This window comes from Salvia miltiorrhiza, chromosome 2 (assembly GCF_028751815.1).
Source record: "Salvia miltiorrhiza cultivar Shanhuang (shh) chromosome 2, IMPLAD_Smil_shh, whole genome shotgun sequence".
In the NCBI taxonomy this organism is placed as follows: domain Eukaryota; kingdom Viridiplantae; phylum Streptophyta; class Magnoliopsida; order Lamiales; family Lamiaceae; genus Salvia; species Salvia miltiorrhiza.
Genome location: NC_080388.1, coordinates 28385622 through 28408957, shown reverse-complemented (window position 1 = coordinate 28408957; position 23336 = coordinate 28385622). Strand labels below are relative to the sequence as shown.

The 23336-nt window shown below is 44.1% G+C and overlaps 2 protein-coding genes across 2 annotated transcripts; both read right to left on the bottom strand.

Annotated features, from left to right (window-relative positions):
• Positions 1-4957: 4957 nt before the first annotated feature.
• Positions 4958-8059, bottom strand: LOC131008236 (uncharacterized). The gene is made up of 4 exons (XM_057935128.1): positions 7330-8059; positions 6110-7113; positions 5674-6024; positions 4958-5632 (listed from the first exon to the last, which is right to left on the bottom strand). The coding sequence occupies exons 1-4, from the start codon at positions 8057-8059 to the stop codon at positions 4958-4960; spliced, it is 2760 nt and encodes a 919-aa protein (XP_057791111.1).
• An 18-nt stretch (positions 8060-8077) lies between these two features.
• LOC131008235 (uncharacterized) lies at positions 8078-10102 on the bottom strand. The gene is made up of 2 exons (XM_057935127.1): positions 9659-10102; positions 8078-9577 (listed from the first exon to the last, which is right to left on the bottom strand). The coding sequence occupies exons 1-2, from the start codon at positions 10100-10102 to the stop codon at positions 8078-8080; spliced, it is 1944 nt and encodes a 647-aa protein (XP_057791110.1).
• Between the last annotated feature and the right edge of the window lie 13234 nt (positions 10103-23336).

Sequence of the window (23336 nt, the reverse complement as noted above, 5' to 3'; positions counted from 1 at the left end):
CATACTCACTAGGACCATACCGCTTTCAATTTAATCTCTTGGTTATCTTATTTAAAATCCATCCTCTAAAGTACTCATGAGAATTACACGAGTAAGCCACGTTCGTGTGGACGTTTACCGCATAGCTCCCACTACTTAAATGGATTTAAATATTTTTAGTAGAAACCTCAACTTGACAAACTTGTGAAATTAAATACAAAGTAAGCCACGTTCGTGTGGACGTTTACTCATATTCTCAATCACTTTGTCTTGAGGCCGCATGTGGAGGTCTTATAATAATTTTTAATTGCTTAAAAATTATTAAAACTGTTTAGTCTTTTTAACTTCAAAAGGTTTAAACATGCTCAAGCACATAATCCTAATCATGCTTTTCTAGAACGCAACATGTAAAACATGCTCGCAGAATTCTAAAACATGCTTAAGAAAACGATAAACCTACTATCATGCTTGTCTAAGCGCAGTTAATAAACAAATATTAACAAGCAAAGACGTGCAAAAGCAGGTAAAGAGCATAAGGGATTAACAACCACGACATGCAAAGAACAGTAATAAAAGAATTAAATCTTCGCGGCCCATTCGTGGAATCCCAACATCTATTCTATTACAAAATAAAATAGAAAACAAGCCCAAAACTGAATAAAAAACTCGGCCCGAACACATGGGCCCGTCAAGCTAGGGTTTGGGCCCCCTAGGGTTTGAAACGCAGCTAGGGTTTGAGAAACCCTAGCCGCCGCCGCCTAGCCTCGACAGCAACCGATCCAGCGCGGCAGCAGCAGCCCCGGCGTGGTGGCAGCCGCCTCGGCTCGGCAGCCTCGGCAATCCTCGCGCAGCTGCAGTCGGGCAGACGGCCGAGCAGTGCGGCGCTGGGCGCGCTGCACGCAGCCAGCAGGCACGCGCGCGCACGGCCCCAGCACGCCCAGCCCTCGTCCCTCGTCGACTCCAGCAGCAGCACTCGGCGCACAGCGACAGCAGCGGCAGCAGGTCTCTCGGCGTGGACAGCAGCAGCAGCGGCAGCGGCAGTGCGTCGCCTGCCGGGCACGCCGCTCGCATAGCGCGCAGGCACTGCCCGAGGCGCGCGCTGCCCCCATCGCTCGCCTCCTCCTCGCCCTGACCCACACGAACAGCAGCAGCAAGGGCACACGGCGCCTGCCCAGGCGCGCGACACACAGCGCGCAAGCGCTCGTGCGCGCGCAGCCCTCGGCGCTGGCGGCCTTGCTCGCTCCGTGCCCGTTGCGCCTCCTTTACTCCAAACACCGTTCCTCGTTGTTGATTCGTCGTCATCCTCGTTTCGTTCCTCGGTTTTACAGATTTACAACGGAAAAACAAATACAATTGAAATTCTAATCTAACCACGGATTTTCTCGTGGTGAAAAACGATTACAACGTCAAACCGACGTATCCCACGAATCAACAAGCCACGAAGAACAACAGCAGTAAAAACAACGCACATTATTAATCGTACATAAATTAATAATAGAGCCAAGAAATTAATCCTGGGCTCTGATACCAATTGAAGGAATATTAAATTGAATTAACGTTCCACTTTGCCCGATGATCGTTTCTTGGTTATTATTAATTTATCATACAACGATTAAATCCTAACATGCTCCTATGAATTTAACAGCTGCACACAGGTGTTAGGAAAACATACTTGAGAATCAGATGCACAAACTGTTGATGATCGTGTCGAAAGGATCTGACTCCAGCTCTGATCTTCTCGACTGTATCCCGCTCAATTCCCAACGTTAGATGGACAACGAGCTATGGAAATTCCCAAGACAGAAAATCACTCACGTTCTCTGCGTCCCTTTCTGCTCTCAAAACCCTAATTTTTATCAGTGTGTTTTTCCTGAGAGCTGACAGCTGTATTTAATAATACAGAAAAGGAGGAGGGGGCGCCAGTTTCTAGTGAGGGCCGAAAATCTGCCCTACTTGGGCTAGGAGACATTGGGCCAGCCCAGGGACCAGATACAAGGAATAAAGATGGGCCTCAAATAAATTAATTTATCTATGGTCAGCCCAGACCATAATTAATTTATAAATATCAGTTCATTCCACTAGAGAACCGATACTGACTTACCCCTTTATTGCCGGTGATGAGTCGGGACTTGTATTTAGACTTATTAAATCTCCGTATTTAAAATATCCGACATCCATTAATTAATTAGAGCTCTGACAGCTTAAATTAATTAATCTCTTAATAATTCCTTAAGCAGTACCACTCAAACTTTATTATTGCGCCTGAACTTAATCAACCTGCAGGGTTTAGCGCAATAAACCTTATTGAGCTCCTTAAGGGGATGTCATTATCCTATACCGGATACGGGTACTAATACAGATAATCAAATATCATATATCAACCGCCATCACCCAAGATACAGAGTACTCGAGTTAGTATATAACTTTCACCCATAGTAAGTCAAAGTGATATACGAATTAATATATATATATCTGAATACTTATTAGTATTAAGATTTATAAGTCACCGAGATCTTGATTCTTCACTTAAGTCAGATAGAAGAATACATCTCAAACTGTGGTCCTATCAATACGTAATGACGTACCAGTATAGACAAGTAGCCAAGACAAACTACTTCCATCTATACTGCAGCCTAAACCAATAACTTGTCCTAGAGTTATTTCGGCTGTGATCATATTATATCTCTTAAGGTTATTCCAATTATATGGTCTTCTGTGATCTACAACACACCATATAATCTACTTATATAGAGATAAAGAACATACATATGCAATCATGAACACAATCAGATAGGAGATAAGTATAGTGAAAATAGGAATCATTGTATACAAGCATAAAGTTCTTGCTTTCAGTATACAAATCCAACACAAGATTCCTCCGTCCCTCCCGCTTGATGGCTTTAATTTCCTTTTTGACTCGGCAAACATTCTTGTAACCTTTTAATTTCTAAAAACTTGGTACTTACCTCTGATGTTCGATGTACAGCTTGTCCCTTTGGCATTTTCTTTTGAATGGAATTACTTCATCGTTTGTCTTGCCTTTTAGATTTCTGTGCTGCTTCTACTTTCCTTCGTATTTCGTGTTATTTTTGTTGCCCGCTGATGTTGAGTTTGCATTCCCGGATCTCCAACTGTGGTATATATTTTTGGTATTGATGTTGATTTCTGTCTTTGTTGAAATTTGAGTGACTCCTCTGCTGGGCATTTCTTTAGTTTAGCCCTCCGTACTAGCTTCAAACGTTTCTCTGATCTTCTCCTTTGGGGTTTCTCTGATTTTTGCTTTGGGGGTTCCGCTGATTCCTCTAGCAAGGATTTTGGTGACTCCTCTGGCGAGGATTTTGGCTGACTCCTCTGGCGAGGGTTTTGCTGACTCCTCTGTCGAGGATTTTGGTGACTCCTCTGGCGAGGATTTTGGCTGACTCCTCTGGCGAGGGTTTTGCTGACTCCTCTGTCGAGGATTTTGGTGACTCCTCTGGCGAGGATTTTGGCTGACTACTCTGGCGAGGGTTTTGCTGACTCCTCTGTCGAGGATTTTGGTGACTCCTCTGGCGAGGATTTTCGCTGCCTCCTTTGGCGAGGGTTTTGCTGACTCCTCTGTCGAGGATTTTGGTGACTCCTCTGGCGAGGATTTTGGTTGACTCCTTTGGCGAGGATTTTGCTGACTCCTCTGTCGAGGATTTTGGTGACTCCTCTGGCGAGGATTTCGGCTGACTCCTCTGGTGAGGATTTTGTTGCTGCTTCCCATTCAAGCATTCATTTGCTGCTTCCCATCCAAGCTTTGAGCACTCTGCGCGGAGCATGGAAGACCCAGGGGGTGCAACCAACTTTCGCGGCTTATGATTAAAAGAACACCCTGCACGGAGCATGGAAGACCCGGGGGGTGCAACCAACTTTCGTGGCTTATGGTTAAGTGCAACCTCTGCACGGAGCATGGAGGACCCGGGGGGTGCAACCAACTTTCGTGGCTTACGATTAAGTGCAACCTCTGCGCGGAGCATGGAGGGCCTAGCCGGCGCAACCAACTTTCGCGGCTTACGATTAAGTAGTAACCCTCTGCGCGGAGCATGGAGGACCCGGGGGGTGCAACCAACTTTCGCGGCTTACGATTAAAAGAACACCATGCACGGAGCATGGAAGACTGGGGGAGTGCAACCAACTTTCGTGGCTTACGGTTAAAGTGCAATCTCTGCGCGGAGCATGGAGGACCCGGGGGGTGCAACCAACTTTCGCGGCTTACGATTAAAAGAACACCCTGCACGGAGCATGGAAGACCGGGGGTGCAACCAACTTTCGTGGCTTACGGTTAAATGCAACCTCTGCACGGAGCATGGAAGACCCGGGGGGTGCGACCAACTTTCGTGGCTTACGATTAAGTGCAACCTCTGCGCGGAGCATGGAGGGCCTGGCCGGCGCAACCAACTTTCGCGGCTTACGATTAAGTAGTAACCCTCTGCACGGAGCATGGAAGGCCCGGATGGCGCGACCAACTTTCGCGGCTTACGATAGCATCCCTCTGCGCGGAGCATGGAAGGCCCGGATGGCGCGACCAACTTTCGCGGCTTACGATAGCATCCCTCTGCTCTGGTGGCAGCGTGATCCCTCTGCGCGGAGCATGGAAGGCCCGGATGGCATGACCAACTTTCACGGCTTACGATAGCATCCCTCTGCTCTGGTGGCAGCATGATCCCTCTGCTTTCCCTTTATTTGCTTAGAAGCAATTTTGAATTTGTAAATTAGGGATTACGGGTATACACCCTACTCCCCCCTCTGGTGACATGTGCAATGCCTCTGCATGAACATGTTAAGTAAAATATGCAATGTGAAAAAACGATAATGAAAAATGCACGAGACAAAACCGGGAAATTCCCTAGAACCACGTATCCAATTTTATTGATATCATGGCCCCGAACCTCGTTAAAACCCCTGTGGGGAAAAAGAGTATTCGGTCTACAATTTCATCATTTCTGCTGAGTAGCAGTTATACATAGAACTTTTTGAGAGTGTTGATATTCCACGGTGTAGGGAGAGCTCTGTCGTCTGGATCCGACAATATGTACGCTCCTCCACCCAAGACCTCTGTGATGATGAACGGGCCTTCCCAATTAGCTTCGAACTTGCCCACTGCCTTTAATGCATCAGCTCGCTTAAGGACCAGGTCGCCCTTGGATAATTTTCTTGCTCTGACTCTCTTGTCGTATCCTGCCTTGATAATACTCTTGTACTTTGCTGCTCGGATCCGGGCTTCATCCCTCTGTGCTTCCACCAAATCCAACTCTGCTCGGCGGAGTTCGGCATTGTGCTCAGTGTTGTAGGTTGTAATCCGATATGACTCCAACCTTGCCTCCGCTGGTATCACCGCATTAGATCCATACACCAGAGTGAATGGTGCTTCGCCAGTGGCTGTCTTTGGGCTAGTGCGGTAAGCCCAAAGTACAGTGTCTAACTTCTCGACCCATTTGCCTCTACTTTGATTCAGCCTCTTCTTAATCCCTTCGCATATTGTCCTGTTGGCCAACTCCACTTGTCCGTTCGCTTGCGGATGAGCCACCGAGATAAATCGTTGGGTGATGTCCATCCGATCACAGAAATCTGCAATCCTCTGCCCAGTAAATTGGGTTCCGTTGTCCGACACGATGTCCTGGGCACGCCAAATCTGCAGCATATATTCTGCCAAATGAAGCGCTCCACAGTCACCTCATCGATTTTCCCCACAGCCTCAGCCTCGACCCACTTAGAGAAGTAGTCCACCGCTACAAGCAGAAAGCATTTGCCCCCTGGTGCCGTGGGCAGCTTCCCGACTATGTCGATACCCCACTTGTCGAATGGACATGCAGCGTACATAACGCCCATAGGTTCCCCTGGAATGTTGATTCTCCCGGTGTGTCTCTGGCAAGCCTCACACTTGCGGACGAACTCTCTGGCGTCTTTGTTGATGTTAGGCCAGTAGAATCCTGCTCGAATGATTTTGCGTACAAGGTCCCGGAATCCCGTGTGACCACCACAGCAACCTGCATGAACTTCGTTTAAAGCAAAGTTAGGCTTCCTCTGGAGATAAGCATTTTAGTAAAGGCTGAGTAAAGGATCGTTTGTAGAGTTGGTCATTAAGCAAGCAATAATTTTCGTATCAGGCCCTCTGATTAGTTTCTCTGTTCAACCGCTCCCCTGTCTTAAGGAAGTGTATAATTGGAGCCCGCCAGTCGTCTCTGATCTCTACGGAGAAGACTTGTGAAGTCCCCATCTCTCTGGTATCACAGAGTAAAATAATCTCGTCGCTCCACGTCTGCTCTACTGCACTGGCCATGCGTGCCAATAAGTCCGCTTTTGTGTTTTCCTCCCGGGAAATTTGCTCAATCTTAAATTCCGTGAACCTTTCTTTCATCTCGCTGATTTTGCAATGGTACGCCTTCATCCGCTGGTCTTTGACATTATAGGCCCCTAACAACTGTTGAGCTACTAACTGGGAGTCTGTCTTGATGATGACACATTCGGCCTTGAGTTCGGACAGAATATGCGCCCCTCTGACCACAGCCTCATATTCAGCCTCATTGTTGGACAACCGGCACGCGAATTTGATGGCGAACTGGTATATCCCATAACCTGGGGAGGTGATGTACACCCCAATTCCACATCCCTCCTTCGTTACTGATCCGTCCACGAAAGCAACCCAAAACTCTGGCAAAGGACGGCGAGTTGTTTCTTGTATGAAATCTGCTAAAGCTTGTGCTTTGATCGCCGTTCTCGGCTCATACTCCACATCATATTCCCCCAACTCCACAGCCCATTTGACCATTCTTCCCGACAAATTCGGCCGCCCCAACACTTGTCTAAAAGGTAGGGCAGTGCGCACCACTACCCGATGTGATAAAAAGTAAGGCCTCAACTTTCTTGCCGTGACCATGACTGCTAGAGCAGCCTTCTCTATCTCTGTGTAATTCAATTCAGGACCCTGGATGATTCGGCTGATGAAGTAGATAGGTTTCTGGTGACTTCCCTCCTCTCTGATAAGCACAGAGCTGATTGCATCTTCCCCCACTGCTATGTATAGATACAACGTTTCTCCCGGGTCCGGCTTGGTCGGAGTCGGGAGCTTTGCTAGATATACCTTGAGATCCTCAAATGCCGCTCGGCATTCCGCTGTCCATAGAAATTTAGTGCCCTTCCTTAAGATTTTGAAAAACGGCATGCTCCGCTCTGCTGACCGTGATTTAAACCTGCTCAGAGCAGTGATGCGCCCGTTCAGAGTCTGCACTTCCTTGATCCCTTTGGGTGGTGTCATTTCCATGATGGCCTTGACCTTCTTCGCGTTGACCTCGATCCCTGCAGGGGTAACCTTGTAGCCCAAAAATTTGCCTGTTGTGACCCCAAAAGTGCATTTTGCTGGATTCAACATGAGCCGGTGTTTTCTAACAACAGTAAAGATCTCTTCCAAGTCAGATACATGGTCCTTCGCCCTGATACTCCGCATGAGCATGTCATCCACATACACTGAGATATTTTTGGAAAGCTGTTCCTTGAAGACTTTTTCCATCATCCGCTGATACGTGGCTCCCGCATTTTTCAAGCCAAACGGCATACTTCTCCAGCCGTAAACCCCACAACAGACGGCGAAGGCTGTTTTGGCAATGTCTCCTCTGTTCATTTTAATCTGATGGTATCCCTGATACGCGTCCATCATAGATAGTAAGGCGCATCCCGAAGTGGCATCCACCAGCTGGTCAATCCTCGGCAGAGGATAGTGATCCTTTGGGCAGGCAGCGTTCAAGTCTCTGAAGTCCACACACATCCTCCAAGTATTTGTTTTCTTTGGTACCATCACAGCATTCGAGATCCATTCTGGATATTGCACCTCCTCAATGTGCCCTGCTTCCAACAGCCCTTGGACCTGCTCCCTGATTGCAGCGTCCTTCTCGGCCCCAAAATTCCGTGTTCTCTGTTTTACTGGCTTAACTTTAGGATCCACGTTGAGGCAATGCTCTGCCAAGCTTCTGTCTATTCCCTTGAGATCGGCGGTACTAAATGCGAACACATCCGCATTTCGACGCAAGCAATTGATGAGCTCGTCTCTGACTTGATCACTCATGGAAGACCCAATTTTGGTCTAGAAGCCCTCCTTCCCTGGGAATAACTCGATCGTGTTACAAACATCACTTGTAGAAACCAGAGTGGTCTTCTCTGTACTATCCCTATCCTTCAATAAGTCTGCCAATTCCTGACGCTCCTCTGTCGGGGCATGTACCTCGCCCACTTTCCCCCTCTTCCGCATATCCGATCCCTCTGTCAGTCTTTCCCTTTTCTGCCCCGCTGAGTGTGTAAGCATTTGTACGTGGCAGGCTTTTGATGTTGTTTGATCACCACAAACTTCTCCCACTCCTCCCCCCTCGATGGGGAATTTCATTTTCAAGTGAAACATAGAGATCACCGCCCTGAATGCCATCAGGGCAGGCTGACCGAGTATTACATTGTAGGAGGGCTTTGGCATATCAACCACCAAGAACCTCACCATCCTAGTTTTGCTATTAGCAGCTGTAGTGCCGAGATTTAACGGTAACTCCACATAACCCAAAGGCATGACCATTTCTCCTCCGAACCCAAACAAAGGGGCATTCGTTGGCTCAATATGAACGTCGATTCCCATGTTTTGAAGGCACTCCCAATATAAGATATTCATCGCGCTGCCCGAGTCTACGAAGACACGGTGAACGATACATCCGGCAATGTCTGCCATAATAACCAGTGCATCAACGTGCGGGTACATTAGTGTACGTAGATCCTCTGCCCCAAAGGTGATCGTCGGCTCTTCTGCCGCGCTTGTAATCTCCATGACCCTTTTAGGATAGTATCCTGTTTTTACTGCTCTCACAACTTGTTTCTTAGCCCTATTTGACGTGGGCGTCCCGTTTTCTCCGCAAATCATATGAACTTCTCTCCTATACGGGGAAGGAGGTGCTTGTCTTTCTAGTCCCTCCCTGCGGTTATCCCAGTTGTCATCAGGTCTGCGATCCCTATTATTCCCTTGTTCTTGTCGCTGATCCTGGTTATTTCTCTGATCCCTCTGATCCTGCTGATCCCTCTGGTCCCTATGATCCCTCTGATCATTCCGCCTCTGGCCCTCGGTTCCTCTGTCGATGAACTGATCAAGATTTCCCTGACGAACCAGTAGTTCCAACTGGTGTTTAAGATGGCCACAAAATTTGGTATAATGTCCAAAGACATTGTGATACTCGCACAACTTATTGTTGGGACCCTCCTGCGGCGGCCCATCCCGGTAAGTCCCTGGTGCCCGGAAGAACGGTTGGTTTTTTATCAAATGGAAGATTTCCTCCTGTGGTTTGTTCAAAGGCGTGTACTCAGCAAATCGCGTGACCTCATTCACAGTACGCTGTTGATGGGGCGGCATTCCTCCCTGAGGTGGCAGTACCCTCGGAGGCAACCCTCTGAACGGTGCCCTGTCCTGGTGTCGCTGTCTTTCTGGTGCTTCCTCAGCTCTTTTAGCCTTATGTTTATCGTTTTCCGCTTTTCTCGCCATCCTGGCATCCTCCAACTGTAAATAGCCTAGCAACCTGGCCATAATATCGTCAAAATCCTTTGCTGGTCGAATCTGTAGCTCGTCAAAGAAGATCCCCGGCCTGAGCCCTCTGACATAGGCACAATTCTTGATTTGTGATTCCGCCTCTGGCACCTCCTGAGCGGCTAAGTTAAATCTGGCACTATATTCTCTCAGTATTTCATTTTGGTCCTGTTTGATATCCATCAGCGACAGAGCTGACTTCCCCACCCTTCGCGAGCTTGCGAACTGACATAAGAAGCGGGTCTGTAAATCCTCAAAGGAGTAAATAGAATTGGGGGCAAGCGTTCCGAACCATAGCTGAGCTGGTCCAGTGAGAGTAGTGGAGAAGATGCGGCACTTGATGCCCTCAGTATACATATGCAGTGTGACCAACCCCTCGAACCGATTGAGGTGGACTTCTGGATCAGTGGTGCCATCGTAATCCAGAGAAATAGGCTTGTAGCTTCTGGGTAGAGTATCTGCCAGAATATCGTCGGAGAAAGGACTGCGGTTGTTGATGGGATGGAACCTCGACATTTTGGCCCTTTTATCCTCCTTATGTCTACCATGCTCCATTCTTTCCTTTGGTGCGTCATGGGCGTGACGCTTGTGAACCCTGTGCCCTGGCTTGCCAGTAGAATATTCCAGCTCCCGCTCCTCTAACCTCTCTACACATAGCGTGATTTCTCTGAACGATGGGACCTCTCTGCCCTATACGACTTCTCTGCTCTGTTCGATTTCCCTGACCTCTGTCCTCTATCATCCCTCCGGGATTTCTCCCTCAGTGATTCTTCCAGATCCTCCAGCTGGTGTTTCAATTGCGACACCTGGTCCTTCAGTCGCTCTTTCTCCCTCGGCCTCTCCTCCTCAAACACGGGGGAGATGGACTGACTATCAGACTCGTCCACCCTCTCCTTCATGACAATGCTATTGAGCCGAGCTCGGCTCCCCTCTGGCCTTCTCTCTTGTGCCCTCTCGGTGGGTAACTTCTGTAGTTCCCCAATTGCCGCAGCCTGTTTGTTGATTACCGGATTGTTTACCTCCTGAGCTGCAGGGGGTGGGGCCTCAATGCCCTGCAGATTGGTCGCTCCTACCAAGGGAGTTACAGCGAGGGCGGTGGACAACAGGGGAGTCCCCAGTGCCTGACGCACGGCAGAGTAATGAAGCAGCGCCAGCATCTGTTCCGTCAGCCCAAAGTTGAGTTGCCCACCACCAGATGTGGGGACCAATCCTGGCATGTCTGATCCTAGTGTCACCAGAGCAGATCTCTGGAAAGTACCCGTTAACCCTGTTAGCGGAGTGGCTGGGATAGCCGGAAAACCTGGTGGCACAGTGAAGGTGGTGTTCCCCTGCAGGCTGTTGAACAATGAGGTAGGCACCTCATTGGTAAGAGCAGCGGAGTCGAACTCCTTCTCCAAGGTGCGGTGAGCATCAGAAGATCCCATGGTACCTACACATAAACAGAGTGAGAAGAAATCTAGACAACAAATGAATAGATCCTCCTTTATTGATTGAAATCCCGATATAAGAAATCCCGAACACCGGCACAGGGGCCGTTAAAAAATTCCCCTCAAGACAACTCTATGCCCTGGGAAATAAACCCAGGGCATAGATTGGAACAACAGAGCTCGAATAACAGAAGTTTTCCCCGTGAACTCGTGTTAAGATCCGGCAGAAGAAACAGGGTGTCAAGAGAACCAAAGTAAGAGACCCAAGGATAAACATAAACCGAGTAACCACCAAGAAACTTGTTAGCGCAATACGTTAGGCATGATATATATTATGCAAACAAACGAACATCATAACCCAAAATTACCACGATCGTGCGCTAAAAGAACTACAACACCCAAAAACAACAGAGTTATCACAGCAATCAGCTGGATTATTAGCCTAGCGCGTTAAAACAGGGTATGACACGAAGATTAGCCAAAGAAAATGTGGAGAACACCAATAATTATCACCCTTAAACGAAAAACACTCACAAATCCACAACGCAAGCCCAATCATAACAGAAACAGAGTACCACCCCATAATCCACCGATAGAAGACGAAAATTAGCCGTAAAAACACGTAAAACATCGATAATTAACACCCTTAAGCGAAAAACAGCCGCAAATCAATAGCGCAACCCCAGCATGACAGAAACAGAGTACTAAACAACTTTTCATCGGTGTGAATCCCACAAATCAACAGCAAAAACTCGGCACCACCAAAAACAGAGTACTATCCCACAATCCCCCGGTATAAACATCAGATCTGTAAATAAAACCCCAATTCTATGAAGAAATCCTGCATTCGCCTACAATTTAGACCGATCAATCGGTAAATAACCACAAATCCCCCCGATTCATGATTTAGAACCTTCACCACATTTCCCCATGCATAAAAAACGTAACTAAACATAGATCGCAGAAGATTAAAAGCACGTCAACTCGAAAAGCGCAATTAATGGATCGAAATCATCTGGGTGCCCGAATTATCGGCTCAAACGATACCGACACACGTAAACCCGATTGGAATTTCAGATCTACATGCGCCGGCGACCATAAACTCACATCTCAACTCAGTTACTTTCCCACAGACGGCGCCAGTTGGTGAAATAGGGAACCAACACCTAATCTAAACAGTAATAAACGACACAAATTATACCTAGTTGCAATTGATCGGAGAAAGCAAAGGAAGAATGCTAGAACACGAGAGAAACTTGCTGCTATATTCAAAAATAAGAGATAACGTAAATACAATGCACGAGCTCAAGACCTATTTATAGATTACATAGGAGGGCAAAGTAGTAAAATCAAGGCTAAGGCATGCACTTGGCGTGTTCGAGGGATATGATGGTAATTTCGCCTTCACGCGGGAAATCTCCCGCGTTTCTGGCGATTCCGCTGATGAAGACCGTTCCTCTGGCGAAGGCTGCTTCTCTGGCGGAGGTGACTTCTCTGGTGAAGGTGACTTCTCTGGCGAAGGCGACTTCTCTGGCGAAAGTGACTTCTCTGGCGAAGGTGACTTCTCTGGCGAAGATGACTTCTCTGGCGAAAGTGACTTCTCTGGCGAAGATGACTTCTCTGGCGGAGGTGACTTCCTCTGCCATATTCATTCCGCTGGTGGAGCCGGTTCCTCTGATTTACATCATTTCCCTACTCTGCACATATCACTCCTCATCACTCCCACTGAGCAAGTCAAGTCCGTCAAAATCTGCATGACATGCTCGTGCACTGAGCTGTGCTCACTCATAAAAATAACAAGATTATTCTTATCAAATTTAAATGAGCAGCTCAGTCTGACTCTCCGAACACTTTCTTGAGATTCAGCATGATGCTAATAGCATCGTCCATGCCCTGATGTTGGAGCTACAAGGTTTGTGACATTATACTCATAATATAGCATATAGCCACATTATTCGTCTTATGCCACCTTTTATGTAATTCATTTTTCTCATCAGTTAACTATTGTTCGGACCATAAGAACGTGGAGTAGTAAGCAACACAAAAAAAAATGTGTTAGTTTGTGATAAAGATAAGAAACCAAAACTGCGTTTCTATTTTATATATGTGGACCGGTTAAAAAACTTTGTGCAAGATTAAAGAAGAAAGGAGACATAGACATATCTGAATGTAAACAAAATAAACATGTAAGAACATGAAGCACATAATTCGTAACAGTAATATTGTAACCTTTTGATAAAACAATATTAATGAAATCTCCAACCGCTCAAGGAATTCCATGAGTAAGCCACGTTCGTGTGGACGTTTACAGCTGAACCCCTCAACCAGACTATTTACCTAGTCATTTAATTTTCATCCATGTCAACTTAACCTTTTGACAAAGGAAATTAATAGTTGGCACCTTAACTAGACCATATCATATTCAAGAAGGGACTCCGTTGGGGAGTTGTACATTGTACTTGAAATGATATTTAAGCAACGACCACAATTTAACCTTGATGATTAAATTCTCGAAATTAGCACTCACTCGGACCATACCGCTTTCAATTTAATCTCTTGGCTATCTTATTTAAAATCCATCCTCTAAAGTACTTATGAAAATTACACGAGTAAGCCATGTTCGTGTGGAAGTTTACCGTATAACTCCCACTACTTAAATGGATTTAAATATTTTTAATAGAAATCTCAACTTAACAAACTTGTGAAATCAAATATGAAGTAAGCCACGTTCGTGTGGACGTTTACTCATATTCTCAATCACTTTGTCTTGAGACCGCATGTGGAGGTCTACATAATTTTAAGAATAAAAATTATTAAGTAATAACCACAATCTAACTTTGAAATTAAATTCTCGAATTTGACATACTCACCAGGACCATGCCGCATTCAATTTAATTTCTTAGTTATCTTATTTAAAATCCATCCTCTAAAGTACTTATGAAAATCATACGAGTAAGTCACGTTCGTGTGGACGTTTACCGCATAACTCCCACTACTTAAATGGATTTAAATATTTTTAATAGAAATCTCAGCTTAACAAACTTGTGAAATCAAATATGAAGTAAGCCACGTTCGTGTGGACGTTTACTCATATTCTAAAAACACTTTGTCTTGAGACCGTTTGTGAAAATTTAAATAATTTTTAATCATCTATAAAATTATTAATACAGCTTAGTCTTTTTACTTTCAAAAGGTTTGATCATGCTCAAACACATAATCCTAAACATGCTCTTCTAGAACGCAACATGTAAAACATGCTCACAGAATTCTAAAACATGCTTAAGAAAACGATAAACCTAGCATGCTTGTCTAAGCGCAGTTAATAAACACATATTAACAATCAAAGACAAAGACAGCAGGTAAAGAGCATAAAGGATTAACACCACGACATGCAAAGAACATAATTTAAAAATAAAGTTCTTCGTGATCCATTCATGGAATCCCAAAACTAATCTATTACTCTCTCCGTCCCATTAAAGTTGGCAACATTTCTATTTTGGGTGTCCCACTAAAGTTGGCTACTTTCTAAAAATGGCAAAAATTTACTTTAATTAAGTCAACAATTACTCACTAATTTGGTCAACAATTGTAGGCCACTTTCTAAAAATGCCAAAATTACTTTAATTAAGTAAACAATTGTAGGCCACACTCTATTAAAACATATAACACTTAATTTCTTAATCTCCGTGCCGAAACGAATGTTGCCAACTTTAGCGGGACGGAGGGAGTACATTTTATTAACAAATGTAAAACTCGGCCCGAACAGCTTCATCAGGCTCGTATAGGGAATTAGGGTTTGGGCCCCCTAGGGTTTGGGAAACATGCGCCACCTTGCCTCGATAGCAGCCGGGTCAGCGCGGCAGCAACAGCCCGGCGTACAGTCCCGGCACGCACAGCAACAGCCCGGCGCGCAGCAGCAGCAGCCTGGCGTACAGCCCGACGTACAGCCGCCCTGCCTCCGGCTCTCCAACCTCCGTCCATTTGATGTTGATTCGTCGTCGTCTTCATCTCGATTTTCAATTTTACAGATTACAACGGAAAAACAAATACAATTTGAAATCCTAATCTAACCACGGTTTTTCTCGTGGTGAAAAACGATTACAACGTCAAAACAACGTATCCTCTGAATCAACAAGCCACGAAGAACAACAGCAGATAAAAACAACGCATATTATTAATTGTACATAAATTAATAATAGAGCCAAGAAATTAATCTTGGGCCCTGATACCAATTGAAGGAATATTAAACAGAATTAATACTCGATTTGCCCGAAGATCGTTTCTTGGAATATTATTAATTTATCATACAACGATTAATCCCTAACATGCCCCTATGAATTTAAGTGCTGCACATTGGAGTTTAGAAATACCTGAAGAATTTAGAAGAATTCGTCAAAATCGTAGATGAACAGACCAGTCAGCTTCAAGCTTTCGTTTGAAGCCTCAAACGTCCTCAAATCGTATTTTGCCCAGAAATACGACTTCTTCATCTTCGAGAGAGATTTTCGTGGCCGCCTGTTTCGCTTGAATCGGAGTTCTGTGGACGAAGTTATGGCCGTTCTCCCGAAACTGCCAGAACTTGGTTTCCTGCGAAAATCTGACTCCAGCTCAGATCTTCTAAACTGTATCCCGCTCAAATTTCACCGTTGGATGGACAACGAGCTGTGAAAGTCCCAAGAGAGAATTTGCCTACACGTTTCTGGCGCCTCTCTGCTCTCTCAAAACCCTAATTAATTAGTGTGTATTTTTCCTGAGAGCAGACAGCTGTATTTATATAAAAATAAATACGAGGAGGCGCCAGTTTCTTAGTAATAGGCGTGTTCTCTCTTCGCTAGGGCAAGGAGACTTTGGGCCAGTCCAGGGACCAGATACAAGGAATAAAAATGGGTCTCAAATAAATTAATTCTCCATGGTCAGCCCAGACCATAATTAATTTATAAATATTAGTTCATTCCACTAGAGAACCAATACTGACTTACCCCTTTATTATCGGTGATGAGTCGGGGCTTGTATTTAGACTTATTAAATCTCCATATTTAAAATATCCGACATCCATTAATTAATTACAGCTCTGACAGCTTAAATTAATTAATTTCTTTGTAATCCTTAAGCAGTACCACTCAAACCTTATTATTGCGCCTGAACTTAATCAACCTGCAGGGTTTGACGCAATAAACCTTATTGAGCTCCTTAAGAGGATGTCATTATCCTATGCCGGATACGGGTACTAATACAGATAACCAAATATCATATATTGATCGCTATCACCCAACATACAGAGTACTCAAGTTATTATATAACTCTCACCCATAGTAAGTCAAAGTGATATACGAATCAACATATATATTTGAAATCTTATTAGTATTAAGATTCTATTAAGTCACCGAGATCTTTGATTCTTCACTTAAGTCAGACAGAAGAATACATCTCACGGTGGTCCTATCAATACGTTATGACGTACCAGTATAGACAAGTAGTCAAGACAAACTACTTCCATCTATACCGCAACCTAAACCAATGACTCGTCCTGAAGTCATCTCGACTGTGATCATTTTATATCTCTTAAGGTTATTCCAATTATATGATCTTCTGTGATCTACAACACACCATATAATCTACTTATAAAGAGATAAAGGACATACATGTGCAATCATGAACACAATCAGATAGGAGATTAGATAGTGGTAACAGGAAACATTGTATAGAAGCATAAAACGTTCTTGCTTTACAGTATACAAATCCAACAAGTGCTAGCAGAACAGTCTTCGTGGGTAACAAAACCCTAGTCGAGGAAGCCTTGGATGGAGAAACCCTAGCAGTTGATGTTAGCGGCTGGAGTTTATATTGGGGCGTGAAATTGGTGGAGACATCAGGAAGATATAGTTTAGCATTGCGAATGGGTGTGGTGATCGCCGGAGGCTGCGCTGATGCTGGAGGTTCCATGGCGGCGCAAGGTTATCTTGTAGAGAAAGTCATCGCCCTCATTCGTCTACATATATAAGTATATATTATTAGTTATAATATATTAATTATTTAAATTATACATATATATATATATATATATATACTTTAAGATTTATATAAATCTCTAAGATTTAAGCTATTTTTCTAAAGTTTATTTAGATAGTGGTAATAGGAAACATTGTATACAAGCATAAAACGTTCTTGCTTTACAGTATACAAATCCAACAATCTCCCACTTATACTAAAGCAAACTTTTAGTACAATGTGTCTATTTACCAATCACCTAACACTTCTCCCACTTATACTTAAAGTTTCCTAAGTGGGTGGCATCAACCGCATTCCCATATTTCAATGACCATTTGCGATAAGCCTTTTGTGAAAAGATTAGTAGGTTTCTCCAATATGTGAGAATTTATTCTATGAGCACAAAACCTCGATTTACGAATAATCGTATAACTTGGTACTTACTCTCCATGTGTTTGACCCCTTGTGGTTCTTGGATTCCTTAGAGTTTGCAACTGCACTTGAGGTATCACGAAGGTGATGCTCTCACGCAAACTAGGAATCACCCTTAGATCCTGGAGGTAGTGGTCAAACCAAAAGGTTTTACCTCCCAAGGAAAACACATAGCTCGAGGTAATTATTCTTTGTTCCGGTCAGCCTGGAAATCCGAAATCGTATAATCCAAAAAGGAACTAAACTGTCTAACTGGTAAACTATCCTTATCCTCTAGTCATGGACTTGAGAATATAATTTACCACAGTTTAGTATCCTTAACTAGGACTATACTGATATCTTACAACCATGCTAACTGCATAGCAAATATAAGATCCCGTACATAGTAATCCATACATGAAGCTATCTACTGCAGAAACATAGAATACTGCCTTCATTTCCTCAACCTCAACAGGCATCTTAAGACATAGTCTTTAGATAAAGGAAAGCCATATCTAAAAGGTAGCAATCCTTTCTTGGCGGTATTCATACTAAAACGAGCATTCACAGTGCGAATATTGAGGATATGTATGAAATGGCCATGTGTGTTACCGTTTTATTAATTTGGACAATTATTGCATGTTCCCACACTGAGTGTACTCTGTATGCTCATCCCACAGTTAACATTTTCAGGTTTTAAAGATCGGAGGCGCATGGAAGGTCGAATGGCGAGTCAAATATTTTGAATTTAGCTATATACTTAAAGATGTTATGTTGAGTAAAGTGTTTTAAATAAAACATTTATTTCTTTATTTTCACACTAAATATTTATTTATAGTCATGATTTTCCACGTGCGTTTTCATTTAAAATTAAATTGGATTTGGGTGTCAGACCACCTCTGAAGAGACCTCCACCAAGGTCGCCGAATTTTACGGATGGAGGAACAGGAAGCCGCGAAAGCACCCGCTGAGTCAAAACAACCAAAGGAGCCGGAAGAAGAAGAGCCCGAGCCTACTCCACTTGTGAAGAAACCGAGGAAAACCCCTTCGGGCAAGGCGACAAAGGCAACTCCCGCGAGGTCCGTTGCAGCGCCACCACCACCAGTTCAAGTTCAACTACCACCGCAAATTCCTGAAACTTCCATGCAAGAAGGGAGAACTACCTCCAAAAATACGGATGAGGAAGAAGGAGAGAAAGAGGAGGAAGAAGCTGGAGAGGAGGAAGGTGCTGAGGCCATTCCTGAGGAGGAGGTAGAGATCCCGACGCCACAAAGCAAGAGGCCAGGAGTTAAGAGGAAGCTTGACGTTACAAAGCCTCCGCTGCCCGTCAAAGCTAAATCGGCACCAGCCGGCAGTAAGACCAAGACCAAAGGTGAATAGAGCAAGAAGAAGAAGAAGAAACCTACTGCAGCCGAGAAAGGCAAAGGCAAGGACGTGGAGATACCAATGGAGGCAGATCCGGAGAAGACCGAGACGATGGAGAGTTCCAACTCCGAAGATGTCATTGCCCTTGCAAAGCCAGTGTCAATTGCAATCACCTCAAAGCCAAAGGCTGTGAAGCGCAATGGCTTGGTGCGTCCTAGCACCACAGAGCTGGTCATACCAAAGGATAGCCAGAGGTATGCTATTTTGCTCAAGCGAGAGATAACTCCATAGTATTTTCTGCTTACTGAGGTGCTGGATGACTTTGGGATAAGAGAGCGAGTGGAAGGATACTTTATGGGAATTGGATGGGAGAACGTGTTAGGTTGGAGTGTGTTGGCGTTTAAGCAATTGTCGGAGGTATTCATGAGCACGGTAGAGTTCAAACCATGGGACGGTATGATTTGGTGGAGAGTGTGAATTGCATGATAGTAGTAGTGAGCTTAAAGAGAGAAACCGACCAGCGAGATCAGAGCCATATTTGTGAAAAATGCATATTTTCTGGTGAGGTGGGACTCTGGAATTTGTTTGTAAACTTCTACTACTAGTATTGACTCGCATGATTAGGGCAGATTTCTTTGATTAGGGCCCCCGAATTATTCTCTGATGTTTACTGTGATGAACAGCCTTTGCTACACCAATTTGCGCCAAACATTTCTTTCTTGAGCCTTTTGATTGATGAATTTATATTGAAAGGAAAGAATTGTTATTGTGCATAAAATGATAAGCAATGAATTTTGAAGAAAAAAGAAAATCTGGGCACAAAAAAAACAATGATGAAAATGTTGTCAAAATCGAAGAAAAATATTGGTCCCTACTGAAAACAGGGGAGTTAAATATTGGTTGTGATCTTACCGAGTAAAAATGCTGGGTATGGGTGATACTGAATTAACCTACTTAACTATACATGTCTCACGTCTGCTCCGTATACCCCATTACAACCAATTAAAGTCCATTTGATGAGTCATGCTAGTCTGATTTACTTGTAGTTTTCAATCAAACTCATAGAAGACTTGGTATAGCATAGCACCAGTGTATACACTGAGCTATATACTTGAGTGAGAGAGAAGCTACTATCACACTTTATGCATATTCATTACTCTTTGGTTTGTGGTTTGACTAGGCTGAATGATGCATGTTAGTATGATCTGAACCAGATATCTGTGCAAGTCTCATGTCTTGAAGTGTTTATTCCTTTCCTTTCATCTATTTTTGTCCGTGTCTTCTGTGAATCCACCTGCATACTTAAGGGAAAGCATGGTTTAAGTGTGTAGGGGTGATGCGTCTTCGACTTTTGGGCCATTTGGCCCTATTTTTCCTCTTTGTTTGTGTCAGTTCAGGTCGTTCCGGGAGAAAATCAGGTCGTAATGGGGAAGTAGTCCAGTAGAGCGCAAACGGAGGAAATATGGTAGGAATGGGCATGGGAACCCGAAGCAATACCTCTAAAATGTAACTTGGGGCAACCCACCTGGTATGAGTCAAACTGAAAGCAGCAATCCATCGGACCACTACAAGCGGAAGAAGCCAACCGTTGCCAGAATTCGGAATTAATTGCAAGGATGATGAAGGATGATCGAGGAAAGCAAGAGAAGGAAGTAGAAGGATCCAGAAAGATGGAGAGTTGACCTAATCTGCAGCTGGAGAAAAGAATCAATCGGATCTTCAATCATATCAATCAAGATGGAGCCGAAAAGGGAAAGAAGATCCTGCTGAAGATTTGGAGGCCAGCGCATCTAGGGTTAGCCCTTCACCAGACGTCAGTATAAAAGAAGATGGAGCTCCAGCTTTGAAGAACTTTTGCCTGTTGAACTTTACTAGCTTTTAGAACTTTTATCTTTTGGCCGACGTGTGGTAATCCAGAAACACTTTACATTTCAGTTCTTTTAATTCCGTTCAAACATTTTACTGTTTTCTCGTATTTTTATTCGTGTGTAAAGAACAAGATCAAGGGTCTTTCGCCTTAGGTATTTTCATTAATTCAAGTATTTATCTTTTGCTCTATGTAGCGTTTATGTTATTTCGTTTTAATGTTTATCAATATGTGTGAACAGTTCTTTTGGTAAGGTTAAGGAGGGAAGTAATTATTGTCGATATGTAAAACTATTGTGAGGCATTTGTACTTTCGGTTGAGTCTAGTAGTTCCAGACGGATCTGTGCCAAACCGTGGACAGTAGGGGCCTAACAGGTGATCTCCGTTCGGTAAAAGGCTTTCCATGTCAAGCAAAGGGCATGCATACTTGGGCGTGACAACCAGTATGCCCATGACCGAGTAGCTGCACAGCATCAACAAAAGACATTGTAGATCCGAAAGGCGAGGAAACAATTGATGGGATACACTGTCCTCCTTTGATCTTGGGCTTCTCTAGTGACTATCCATCAACTGTGACGAGGTATAAATTTATGGTTATCGATCGAGGGAAACACTACACATCCGTAGGAGTATCATATAATTGGTTGGGCGCAGTTTCAGAAATGAATAGCCCATGATGGTACGTTCTGAAGGTGCGGAACCGTGGACCTTAAGAGAGAAGGTTGGTGAGGATCATACTTGGTGAGTAACGGGTATGACTACTATCTAAGGAGGAGAGAAGCACAGCCTTGTGACAGAGAAAAAATCATGATCTTCGAACCAAGTGGTTACAATGGACTCAACCATCCTAAGTATGAAGTATGAACTCTTGAAACGCTCCAATATCTTTGGGCCACGCCTTGAGATTACGTGGATCATGGACGAATCATCAGTATGCCTATTACGAATGCAAATATCGACAACACTTATGACCTAACCGAAAATATTACCCCTTGTTATATTTGATCTTCGTTTAGTTTATTTGTGCAGGTTATACAGATTAAGACTTGTGACACCTCAGTTTGTCTTTGGAGAACAAAAGTGTTCCTCGCTCCCTGTGGGATTCGACCCTATACTTGCTGCTAAGACTGATCTTTGGTTGTGAGCAATAGGAGCGTGTACTGTCCTTCTAGGGCATACACAAGTATTTTGATCGTACCATACGACTGGTGCATGTCAGTTGGTAAGGAGGTTGTTGCTGTTGCATCTGATTATACTACTGCTGCTGTGGTCCTGCCTGGTACTATTGATGTTGTTGGTTCTGATTATACTGTTGACGTTGTCCCGGTGCTCCCATATTGTTCTGTTGATGTGGTTGACCATCTTGCTTCCATCTGAAATTAGGATGATTCCTCCACCCAGGGTTGTAGGTGTTTGAGAAATGATCATACTTGCGTGGGTTCCCATCATGTCCATCAATAGCATTAACATCAACAGTGTCCTCACCGAAATTAGGACAATTTTCATATTGATGTCCTGTGGCGTCGCAAAGACCACACTGACGGACCTTCTTCGGTATAATGAGTCTCATAAAAAGTGAACATTATAAGGACAATAGTTAGAAAAATTATTTTCACAGATAGATTAAGAAGATGTTTTGGGGACAGACCAAAATAGAAAAAAGATATTTGAGGGACGGATGAAGTATTTGACAGTGGTATTTATGAATAACTAATTTTATGCAAACATTGTTGGATGTGAATTAGTTTTGAGAAAATAATTTAATTTTCTTATGTGAACAAGAGAGTTTTAATGTTATAAGTATAAATATGGCTGGAAGAGTTTGTCTGGTGACTTCGGTTATACAAAGTTCTCTAACGCACTCTATGATGATTTATCGATGGCCGAAGTCGCTCCTCAAAGAGTTGGACTCCAAATGTCGGAACTTCATTTGGTCTGGTGATGCTGACAAATGACAGGCTTGTACTGTTGCTTGGGCTAGGATGTGTGCTACTAAGGAGGAGGGTGGCCTTGGGATTCGTTCTTTTTCTACTATGAATAAAAGCTTTCTCATGAAAAGAGCTTGGAGTGTTATTAGGGGGAATGATTTCGGTTTTGATATCATGAGAGCTCGTTATCTTAAAGCCTTTGGATCTCCTAAAGTGGTGGTCACTCCCTCCTCGGTTTGGAGTGGGCTAAGAAGCGAAATTATGCCGCTTATAAGGAATTCCTTTTGCGCTATTGGGAAGGGAGAGTTCACTAATTTCTGGACTGATGATTGGCTGGGATACAAGATTGTGGAGAAATGTGAGGTTCCGGGCTACATGCACAATTTTTTGACTAACTCGGTTGCAGACTTTTTCTTTGAGAGAATGTGGCATTTCACGCAGTCTTTTTTGGATAATTTCCCGGATGTGGTTTGCGATATTCTTCTTTTGCCGGTGGGAGAGAATGAAGATGTTCGTTATTGGAAGCCATCCTTGCATGGGAACGTAACCTCTGCTTTAGCATTTTCTCATCATTGCCATAGCTTTCCTCGCGTAAGCTGGGGTAAGTGGATTTGGGAAAGTAATATTCCGTCTCGGAGATCCTTGGTCTGTTGGCGCATTCTTCATAACAGGATCATCTCTTGTGTATCCATTAAACTTCGGTAAAATCTGAAGCAGTGAGGGCTTCAGGTCATATCGACGAGGTGCAAACGGTTGTCTGGTAGGGGAGTCCCGTTGGGCCTCAAGTTGAGATTAGATGGGTA